General features: G+C 64.1%; 1 protein-coding gene across 2 annotated transcripts in view; it reads right to left on the bottom strand.

Moving 5' to 3' along the window:
* Nucleotides 1-1,233: 1,233 nt before the first annotated feature.
* DUSP14 (dual specificity phosphatase 14) overlaps nucleotides 1,234-11,936 on the bottom strand; it is a 59,796-nt gene continuing 49,093 nt past the window's right edge. The window contains exons 1-2 of one of the 2 annotated variants that reach the window (XM_069735009.1): nucleotides 8,142-8,353; nucleotides 1,234-2,532 (exon numbers count right to left, since the gene is read on the bottom strand). In XM_069735009.1, the coding sequence (XP_069591110.1) occupies nucleotides 1,812-2,471 (660 nt within the window). In that variant the 5' untranslated portion in view covers nucleotides 2,472-2,532; nucleotides 8,142-8,353 and the 3' untranslated portion in view covers nucleotides 1,234-1,811. Of the gene's footprint in view, nucleotides 2,533-8,141; nucleotides 8,354-11,936 lie in introns of those variants that run through there. The other variant, XM_069735010.1, reaches the window with a different exon arrangement.

The following is an 11,936-nucleotide window of genomic DNA, read 5'->3' as shown; positions in this document are numbered from 1 at the left end:
CTCAGCCTTCCCCCCACGACCCGAGCCGCCTTCTCAGCTCCCTCCGCAACCCGAGCAGTCTCCTCAGCCTCCCCCCGCGACCCGAGCCGTTTCCTCAGCCTTCCCCCGCAACCCGCCTCATTTCCTTAGCCTCCCCCCGCAACCAGTCTCCTCCCACCCGCGACCCGAGCAGCCTCCTCCCCGTGCCGCCTCCCCCTGCGACCCGAGTCGCCTCCTCTGCTCCCCCCGCGACCCGAGTCGCCTCCTCTGCTCCCCCCGCGACCTGAGTCGCCTCCTCAGCCTCCCCCCACGACCCGAGCCGCCTCCCCCCGCGACCCGAGCCGCCTCCTCCCGCGACCCGCCTCCTCAGCCTTCCCCCACGACCCGAGCCGCCTCAACCTCCCCCCACGACCCGAGCCACCTTCTCAGCTCCCTCCGCGACCCGAGCAGTCTCCTCAGCCTCCCCCCGCGACCCGAGCCACCTCCTGAGCCTCCCCCCGCGACCCGAGCCGCCTCCTCAGCCTCACCCCGCGACCCGAGCAGCCTCACCCCGCGACCCGAGCCCCCCGCCTCCTCAACCTCCCCCCACGACCCGAGCCGCCTTCTCAGCTCCCTCCGCGACCCGAGCAGTCTCCTCAGCCTCCCCCCGCGACCCGAGCCGTTTCCTCAGTCTCCCCCCGCAACCCGCCTCATTTCCTTAGCCTCCCCCCGCAACCAGTCTCCTCCCACCCGCGACCCGAGCAGCCTCCTCCCCGTGCCGCCTCCTCTGCTCCCCCCGCGACCCGAGTCGCCTCCTCTGCTCCCCCCGCGACCCGAGTCGCCTCCTCTGCTCCCCCCGCGACCCGAGTCGCCTCCTCTGCTCTCCCCGCGACCCGAGTCGCCTCCTCAGCCTCTCCCCGCGACCCGAGCCGCCTCCCCCCGCGACCCGAGCCGCCTCCTCCCGCGACCCGCCTCCTCAGCCTTCCCCCACGACCCGAGCCGCCTCAACCTCCCCCCACGACCCGAGCCACCTTCTCAGCTCCCTCCGCGACCCGAGCAGTCTCCTCAGCCTCCCCCCGCGACCCAGGCCACCTCCTGAGCCTCCCCCCGCGACCCGAGCCGCCTCCTCAGCCTCACCCCGCGACCCGAGCCCCCCGCGACCCGCCTCCTCAACCTCCCCCCACGACCCGAGCCGCCTTCTCACCTCCCTCCGCGACCCGAGCAGTCTCCTCAGCCTTCCCCCGCGACCCGAGCCGCATCCTCAGCCTCCCCCCCGCGACCCGCCTTTTGAGCCTCCCCCCGCGACCCGAGCCGCATGCTCAGCCTCCCCCCGCGACCCGAACCGCCACCCTCTGCAGAGAAAGTGACTTTTGCAACCTCCCACGCCGCCAATGTCCTTACGGGGCACAGAACCAGGTGCGCGGGCGAAGATTTGTGCCGTCATATTAATATAAAGCCGCTCCTCCTCCAGACAACGGACGCAAAATTTTTCAGATCTCTGCTTGCTGTCACGGAGAAGGGAAACATTACTAAGGCAATGCTTCTCCCAGCTGAGGGTCTGTTACAATGTGTCCAGCCTCAGACTGATTCGCTTTTACCTGCACCGATACATTGTAGCGGACTATCTGGACAGGATTTGTGCTGCTGACAATTGTTTGGATGTAACCTTCGAGACTGGATGCAAATGTAACAAACCTTCAGATGTTCCAAGTTTGGAGACGGCAAGCAGAGTTCTTAAAATAGTAGGACGTTGCAGATTGGGATTTGCTCATAGAACTCTGGACCGTCCCTTTAAGGTGGGGTCTTGGCGTCCATTGTCTCTGGCGATTGTCCTTGTTGTGGTCGCAGCGACCTCATCTGAAGCCCCAGACGGGGATGAGGTTGCGGGTTTCCCGCTCGTATATGTCGGGGATGAGTCCGAGTGGAGATGGCACGAGCCGCACCGTGTTTTTACCGAAGAGCTTCTTCTCGTACTGGATCAGCTGCTGCCAGAAGCCGGCGTTGGGCCGCACCACCGGCCTCCGGGTCTTCACCCACTGGTGGGCGTCCAGCAGGGACAGGCGGTGGTACTTCATCAGGTAGGCGATGCAGAGCGTGGCGGAGCGGCTGACCCCCGCCACACAGTGCACCAGTGTCCTGCCGTTCCTCTTCCCGTTCTGGTGGATGCGGTCCGCCACCGAATCAAAGTAGAGGGCGAGCGGGGCGTGGGGCAGGTCCGGCACGGGCACCTTGATGTAATCCACGTCCGGCCAGTTGGAGTTGGGAATCTCCAGGGTGGCGTTGACAATGCAGGTGACGTTGCGGGCGTAGACGAGCTGCCGGCTGCCCGCCGCATTCCCGCTGGACAGGTAGAGGCACGGGCTGATCTGGGCGATGCTGCCGAGGCTGGACAGTCCGGAGCTGGACGCTCCCCCCGCCGCCGTGGGTTTGGTGGACAGAGTCGGTGCCGGGGGAGGAGAGCGGCGCAGGAGCCGGTGACTGCGGAAATTCATGGTGGGCAGCTGCAGGGGCATAGAGCGGGTGTGGGCAGGCGGCACTCCGGATCTGCGGCTTCTATCGATCACTTCTCACAACCTGCGGCCACAAAAATAAAGGTGAAATCACACAAAACAAAAGCGCTCAGAGACCCCCGAACACCAACGTTCCCAGTAATCACCTGGGGGCCAATCTACAGACCTCATGCCACACACAGCAGAGGGTTTGTCACAATGTATCCAGTAATTAGTCAAAGCCAGGTCCAATACAGAGAAGAATGGGAGTTCACTGCCAGCAAGCGGAGATGGGGACTGTTGTGATGGGGCAGAACATTAGAGGCCCGATCTCCGGAGAGGAGGGATCAGGGAGCAGATTGGGGGGTGATGGGGTCACGGTGCGGATGTCAGGGGTCCGGCCCTGTGAGCGCCATGTGTGCAGGTTCTGGCAAATGTGGGTCAAGCGGCACCGAAGTAAGAAGGGCCCGCGTGAGATACAGTGAATCATGGGCCATGGGGCGAGGAATACGGATGGCGCTGACGGCACGGGGCGGTGTATACGGGTGGCACTGATGGCACGGGGTGGTGTATACTGATGGCACGGGGCGGTGTATACGGGTAGCGCCGATGGCACGTGGCAGTGTATACGGGTGGCGCCGATGGCACGTGGCAGTGTATACGGGTGGCGCTGATGGCACGGGGTGGTGTATATGGGTGACGCTGACGGCATCGGGCGGTGTATACTGACGGCACGGGGCGGTGTATACGGAAGGAGCTGACGGCACGGGGGGGTGGGGTGTATACGGGTGGCGCTGATGGCATCGGGCGGTGTATACTGATGGCACGGGGCGGTGTATACGGGTGGCACTGACGGCACGGGGCGGCGTATACGGGTGGCAGAAGGCTGTGTATACGGAAGGCACTGACAGCATGGGGCAGTGTATACGGGTGGCACAGGCTGCCAGTCACGGTGAGGGCACAGGCTGCCAGTCACGGTACACGGTGAGGGCCCAGGCTGCCAGTCACGGTGCACGGTGGTGAGGGCACAGGCTGCCAGTCACGGTGCACGGTGCTGAGGGCCCAGGCTGCCAGTCACGGTGCACGGTGGTGAGGGCCCAGGCTGCCAGTCACGGTACACGGTGGTGAGGGCCCAGGCTGCCAGTCACGGTACACGGTGGTGAGGGCCCAGGCTGCCAGTCACGGTACACGGTGGTGAGGGCCCAGGCTGCCAGTCACGGTACACGGTGGTGAGGGCCCAGGCTGCCAGTCACGGTACACGGAGCTGAGGGCACAGGCTGCCAGTCACGGTACACGGAGCTGAGGGCACAGGCTGCCAGTCACGGTACACGGAGCTGAGGGCACAGGCTGCCAGTCACGGTACACGGTGAGGGCAGGCTGCCAGTCACGGTGCACGGCGGTGAGGGCACAGGCTGCCAGTCACGGTGCACGGCGGTGAGGGCACAGGCTGCCAGTCACGGTGCACGGCGGTGAGGGCAGGCTGCCAGTCACGGTGCACGGCGGTGAGGGCACAGGCTGCCAGTCACGGTGCACGGCGGTGAGGGCACAGGCTGCCAGTCACGGTGCACGGCGGTGAGGGCACAGGCTGCCAGTCACGGTGCACGGCGGTGAGGGCACAGGCTGCCAGTCACGGTGCACGGCGGTGAGGGCACAGGCTGCCAGTCACGGTGCACGGCGGTGAGGGCACAGGCTGCCAGTCACGGTGCACGGCGGTGAGGGCACAGGCTGCCAGTCACGGTGCACGGCGGTGAGGGCACAGGCTGCCAGTCACGGTGCACGGCGGTGAGGGCACAGGCTGCCAGTCACGGTGCACGGCGGTGAGGGCACAGGCTGCCAGTCACGGTGCACGGCGGTGAGGGCACAGGCTGCCAGTCACGGTGCACGGCGGTGAGGGCACAGGCTGCCAGTCACGGTGCACGGCGGTGAGGGCACAGGCTGCCAGTCACGGTGCACGGCGGTGAGGGCACAGGCTGCCAGTCACGGTGCACGGCGGTGAGGGCACAGGCTGCCAGTCACGGTGCACGGCGGTGAGGGCACAGGCTGCCAGTCACGGTGCACGGCGGTGAGGGCACAGGCTGCCAGTCACGGTGCACGGCGGTGAGGGCACAGGCTGCCAGTCACGGTGCACGGCGGTGAGGGCACAGGCTGCCAGTCACGGTGCACGGCGGTGAGGGCACAGGCTGCCAGTCACGGTGCACGGCGGTGAGGGCACAGGCTGCCAGTCACGGTGCACGGCGGTGAGGGCACAGGCTGCCAGTCACGGTGCACGGCGGTGAGGGCACAGGCTGCCAGTCACGGTGCACGGCGGTGAGGGCACAGGCTGCCAGTCACGGTGCACGGCGGTGAGGGCACAGGCTGCCAGTCACGGTGCACGGCGGTGAGGGCACAGGCTGCCAGTCACGGTGCACGGCGGTGAGGGCACAGGCTGCCAGTCACGGTGCACGGCGGTGAGGGCACAGGCTGCCAGTCACGGTGCACGGCGGTGAGGGCACAGGCTGCCAGTCACGGTGCACGGCGGTGAGGGCACAGGCTGCCAGTCACGGTGCACGGCGGTGAGGGCACAGGCTGCCAGTCACGGTGCACGGCGGTGAGGGCACAGGCTGCCAGTCACGGTGCACGGCGGTGAGGGCACAGGCTGCCAGTCACGGTGCACGGCGGTGAGGGCACAGGCTGCCAGTCACGGTGCACGGCGGTGAGGGCACAGGCTGCCAGTCACGGTGCACGGCGGTGAGGGCACAGGCTGCCAGTCACGGTGCACGGCGGTGAGGGCACAGGCTGCCAGTCACGGTGCACGGCGGTGAGGGCACAGGCTGCCAGTCACGGTGCACGGCGGTGAGGGCACAGGCTGCCAGTCACGGTGCACGGCGGTGAGGGCACAGGCTGCCAGTCACGGTGCACGGCGGTGAGGGCACAGGCTGCCAGTCACGGTGCACGGCGGTGAGGGCACAGGCTGCCAGTCACGGTGCACGGCGGTGAGGGCACAGGCTGCCAGTCACGGTGCACGGCGGTGAGGGCACAGGCTGCCAGTCACGGTGCACGGCGGTGAGGGCACAGGCTGCCAGTCACGGTGCACGGCGGTGAGGGCACAGGCTGCCAGTCACGGTGCACGGCGGTGAGGGCACAGGCTGCCAGTCACGGTGCACGGCGGTGAGGGCACAGGCTGCCAGTCACGGTGCACGGCGGTGAGGGCACAGGCTGCCAGTCACGGTGCACGGCGGTGAGGGCACAGGCTGCCAGTCACGGTGCACGGCGGTGAGGGCACAGGCTGCCAGTCACGGTGCACGGCGGTGAGGGCACAGGCTGCCAGTCACGGTGCACGGCGGTGAGGGCACAGGCTGCCAGTCACGGTGCACGGCGGTGAGGGCACAGGCTGCCAGTCACGGTGCACGGCGGTGAGGGCACAGGCTGCCAGTCACGGTGCACGGCGGTGAGGGCACAGGCTGCCAGTCACGGTGCACGGCGGTGAGGGCACAGGCTGCCAGTCACGGTGCACGGCGGTGAGGGCACAGGCTGCCAGTCACGGTGCACGGCGGTGAGGGCACAGGCTGCCAGTCACGGTGCACGGCGGTGAGGGCACAGGCTGCCAGTCACGGTGCACGGCGGTGAGGGCACAGGCTGCCAGTCACGGTGCACGGCGGTGAGGGCACAGGCTGCCAGTCACGGTGCACGGCGGTGAGGGCACAGGCTGCCAGTCACGGTGCACGGCGGTGAGGGCACAGGCTGCCAGTCACGGTGCACGGCGGTGAGGGCACAGGCTGCCAGTCACGGTGCACGGCGGTGAGGGCACAGGCTGCCAGTCACGGTGCACGGCGGTGAGGGCACAGGCTGCCAGTCACGGTGCACGGCGGTGAGGGCACAGGCTGCCAGTCACGGTGCACGGCGGTGAGGGCACAGGCTGCCAGTCACGGTGCACGGCGGTGAGGGCACAGGCTGCCAGTCACGGTGCACGGCGGTGAGGGCACAGGCTGCCAGTCACGGTGCACGGCGGTGAGGGCACAGGCTGCCAGTCACGGTGCACGGCGGTGAGGGCACAGGCTGCCAGTCACGGTGCACGGCGGTGAGGGCACAGGCTGCCAGTCACGGTGCACGGCGGTGAGGGCACAGGCTGCCAGTCACGGTGCACGGCGGTGAGGGCACAGGCTGCCAGTCACGGTGCACGGCGGTGAGGGCACAGGCTGCCAGTCACGGTGCACGGCGGTGAGGGCACAGGCTGCCAGTCACGGTGCACGGCGGTGAGGGCACAGGCTGCCAGTCACGGTGCACGGCGGTGAGGGCACAGGCTGCCAGTCACGGTGCACGGCGGTGAGGGCACAGGCTGCCAGTCACGGTGCACGGCGGTGAGGGCACAGGCTGCCAGTCACGGTGCACGGCGGTGAGGGCACAGGCTGCCAGTCACGGTGCACGGCGGTGAGGGCACAGGCTGCCAGTCACGGTGCACGGCGGTGAGGGCACAGGCTGCCAGTCACGGTGCACGGCGGTGAGGGCACAGGCTGCCAGTCACGGTGCACGGCGGTGAGGGCACAGGCTGCCAGTCACGGTGCACGGCGGTGAGGGCACAGGCTGCCAGTCACGGTGCACGGCGGTGAGGGCACAGGCTGCCAGTCACGGTGCACGGCGGTGAGGGCACAGGCTGCCAGTCACGGTGCACGGCGGTGAGGGCACAGGCTGCCAGTCACGGTGCACGGCGGTGAGGGCACAGGCTGCCAGTCACGGTGCACGGCGGTGAGGGCACAGGCTGCCAGTCACGGTGCACGGCGGTGAGGGCACAGGCTGCCAGTCACGGTGCACGGCGGTGAGGGCACAGGCTGCCAGTCACGGTGCACGGCGGTGAGGGCACAGGCTGCCAGTCACGGTGCACGGCGGTGAGGGCACAGGCTGCCAGTCACGGTGCACGGCGGTGAGGGCACAGGCTGCCAGTCACGGTGCACGGCGGTGAGGGCACAGGCTGCCAGTCACGGTACACGGCGGTGAGGGCACAGGCTGCCAGTCACGGTACACGGCGGTGAGGGCACAGGCTGCCAGTCACGGTACACGGCGGTGAGGGCACAGGCTGCCAGTCACGGTACACGGCGGTGAGGGCCCAGGCTGCCAGTCACGGTACACGGCGGTGAGGGCACAGGCTGCCAGTCATGGTACACGGTGAGGGCAGGCTGCCAGTCACGGTGGTGAGGGCACAGGCTGCCAGTCACGGTGCACGGCGGTGAGGGCCCAGGCTGCCAGTCACGGTGCACGGCGGTGAGGGCACAGGCTGCCAGTCACGGTGCACGGCGGTGAGGGCCCAGGCTGCCAGTCACGGTGCACGGCGGTGAGGGCACAGGCTGCCAGTCACGGTACACGGCGGTGAGGGCACAGGCTGCCAGTCACGGTGCACGGCGGTGAGGGCACAGGCTGCCAGTCACGGTGCACGGCGGTGAGGGCACAGGCTGCCAGTCACGGTGCACGGCGGTGAGGGCACAGGCTGCCAGTCACGGTGCACGGCGGTGAGGGCCCAGGCTGCCAGTCACGGTGCACGGCGGTGAGGGCCCAGGCTGCCAGTCACGGTGCACGGCGGTGAGGGCACAGGCTGCCAGTCACGGTGCACGGCGGTGAGGGCCCAGGCTGCCAGTCACGGTGCACGGCGGTGAGGGCACAGGCTGCCAGTCACGGTGCACGGCGGTGAGGGCCCAGGCTGACACATGGCGGCTGCCGTCTTACCTTCCCGGCTCCTCCGGTTTCTCCGGTTTCTCTGCGGCTGGGGGCGGTGCAGACACACGAGGCCGATCACTGCTCTACATAGTCCTGCAGGAGCCGCTTCCGTTAACCCCGCCGCTGCCGCGCCCCCGCCTGTTAACCCCTCACACACCTCCCGTCGTCCTTCAGAACATCGCGCCCCCCGCAGCCACCCTTCACCGGGCAGGTAGCGGCTCTTCCGGTGACGTCACCTGGGGGCGGTGCAAAGATTTATGACATCAGCACAGATAGTGATTGGCCAATCCGGAGCCGTCTCTCTGCGGATGTCATCGGCTTATTTGTGTTTCCATGACGACAAATCCTGACTGAAAATGGAAAGTGCAGGGGAAGAAAGCGACGACGTGACGGAGCTCAGTGCTGGGGGGCAACAACACCCACCCACAGGTGTACAGCGGCACCACGGGGGGCACCGAGCGCAGGAGGAGGAGGGGACATCAGGGGGCGCACACAGGGCAGACATTACTAATCCATCCTGCGGGGGCGCACACATGTACAGTCCATACAGGGCAGACATTACTAATCCATCCTGCGGGGGCACACACATGTACAGTCCATACAGGGCAGACATTACTAATCCATAAGGGGGGGGGGAGGGGTACACACATGTACAGTCCATACAGGGCAGACATTACTAATCCATCCTGCGGGGGCGCACACATGTACAGTCCATACAGGGCAGACATTACTAATCCATACTTCGGGGGCACAGACATGTACAGTACATACAGGTCAGACATTACTAATCCATCCTGCGGGGGCGCACACATGTACAGTCCATACAGGGCAGACATTACTAATCCATCCTGCGGGGGCACACACATGTACAGTCCATACAGGGCAGACATTACTAATCCATCCTGCGGGGGCGCACACATGTACAGTCCATACAGGGCAGACATTACTAATCCATCCTGCGGGGGCACACACATGTACAGTCCATACAGGGCAGACATTACTAATCCATCCTGCGGGGGCGCACACATGTACAGTCCATACAGGGCAGACATTACTAATCCATACTTCGGGGGCACACACATGTACAGTCCATACAGGGCAGACATTACTAATCCATAAGGGGGGGGGAGGGGTACACACATGTACAGTCCATACAGGGCAGACATTACTAATCCATCCTGCGGGGGCGCACACATGTACAGTCCATACAGGGCAGACATTACTAATCCATACTTCGGGGGCACACACATGTACAGTACATACAGGTCAGACATTACTAATCCATCCTGCGGGGGCGCACACATGTACAGTCCATACAGGGCAGACATTACTAATCCATCCTGCGGGGGCACACACATGTACAGTCCATACAGGGCAGACATTACTAATCCATCCTGCGGGGGCGCACACATGTACAGTCCATACAGGGCAGACATTACTAATCCATCCTGCGGGGGCACACACATGTACAGTCCATACAGGGCAGACATTACTAATCCATCCTGCGGGGGGCGCACACATGTACAGTCCATACAGGGCAGACATTACTAATCCATCCTGCGGGGGCGCACACATGTACAGTCCATACAGGGCAGACATTACTAATCCATCCTGCGGGGGCACACACATGTACAGTCCATACAGGGCAGACATTACTAATCCATCCTGCGGGGGGCGCACACATGTACAGTCCATACAGGGCAGACATTACTAATCCATCCTGCGGGGGCGCACACATGTACAGTCCATACAGGGCAGACATTACTAATCCATCCTGCGGGGGGCGCACACATGTACAGTCCATACAGGGCAGACATTACTAATCCATCCTGCGGGGGGCGCACACATGTACAGTCCATACAGGGCAGACATTACTAATCCATCCTGCGGGGGGCGCACACATGTACAGTCCATACAGGGCAGACATTACTAATCCATCCTGCGGGGGGGGCGCACACATGTACAGTCCATACAGGGCAGACATTACTAATCCATCCTGCGGGGGCACACACATGTACAGTCCATACAGGGCAGACATTACTAATCCATCCTGCGGGGGGCGCACACATGTACAGTCCATACGGGGCAGACATTACTAATCCATCCTGCGGGGGCGCACACATGTACAGTCCATACAGGGCAGACATTACTAATCCATCCTGCGGGGGGCGCACACATGTACAGTCCATACAGGGCAGACATTACTAATCCATCCTGCGGGGGCGCACACATGTACAGTCCATACAGGGCAGACATTACTAATCCATCCTGCGGGGGCACACAGGGCAGACATTACTAATCCATCCTGCGGGGGTACACACATGTACAGTCCATACAGGGCAGACATTACTAATCCATCCTGCGGGGGCACACAGGGCAGACATTACTAATCCATCCTGCGGGGGTACACACATGTACAGTCCATACAGGGCAGACATTACTAATCCATCCTGCGGGGGCGCACACATGTACAGTCCACACAGGGCAGACATTACTAATCCATCCTGCGGGGGCGCACACATGTACAGTCCGTACAGGGCAGACATTACTAATCCATCCTGCGGGGGGCGCACACATGTACAGTCCATACAGGGCAGACATTACTAATCCATCCTGCGGGGGGCGCACACATGTACAGTCCATACAGGGCAGACATTACTAATCCATCCTGCGGGGGGGGGGCGCACACATGTACAGTCCATACAGGGCAGACATTACTAATCCATCCTGCGGGGGCACACACATGTACAGTCCATACAGGGCGGACATTACTAATCCATCCTGCGGGGGCGCACACATGTACAGTCCATACAGGGCAGACATTACTAATCCATCCTGCGGGGGCACACACATGTACAGTCTGCACAGGGCAGACATTACTAATCCATCCTGCGGGGGCACACACATGTACAGTCCATACAGGGCAGACATTACTAATCCATCCTGCGGGGGGCGCACACATGTACAGTCCATACAGGGCGGACATTACTAATCCATCCTGCGGGGGCGCACACATGTACAGTCCATACAGGGCAGACATTACTAATCCATCCTGTGGGGGCACACACATGTACAGTCTGCACAGGGCAGACATTACTAATCCATCCTGCGGGGGGCGCACACATGTACAGTCCATACGGGGCAGACATTACTAATCCATCCTGCGGGGGGCGCACACATGTACAGTCCATACGGGGCAGACATTACTAATCCATCCTGCGGGGGGCGCACACATGTACAGTCCATACAGGGCAGACATTACTAATCCATCCTGCGGGGGGGGGCGCACACATGTACAGTCCATACAGGGCAGACATTACTAATCCATCCTGCGGGGGGGGGGCGCACACATGTACAGTCCATACGGGGCAGACATTACTAATCCATCCTGCGGGGGGCGCACACATGTACAGTCCATACAGGGCAGACATTACTAATCCATCCTGCGGGGGGGGGCGCACACATGTACAGTCCATACAGGGCAGACATTACTAATCCATCCTGCAGGGGCGCACACATGTACAGTCCATACAGGGCAGACATTACTAATCCATCCTGCGGGGGCGCACACATGTACAGTCCATACAGGGCAGACATTACTAATCCATCCTGCAGGGGCGCACACATGTACAGTCCATACAGGGCGGACATTACTAATCCATCCTGCGGGGGGCGCACACATGTACAGTCCATACAGGGCAGACATTACTAATCCATCCTGCAGGGGCGCACACATGTACAGTCCATACAGGGCGGACATTACTAATCCATCCTGCAGGGGCGCACACATGTACAGTCCATACA

This window comes from Ranitomeya imitator, chromosome 7 (genome assembly GCF_032444005.1).
Source record: "Ranitomeya imitator isolate aRanImi1 chromosome 7, aRanImi1.pri, whole genome shotgun sequence".
Taxonomy (NCBI): Eukaryota; Metazoa; Chordata; class Amphibia; order Anura; family Dendrobatidae; genus Ranitomeya; species Ranitomeya imitator.
Note: the sequence above shows the minus strand (reverse complement) of the source record. Positions and strands in the feature narration are given on the sequence as shown.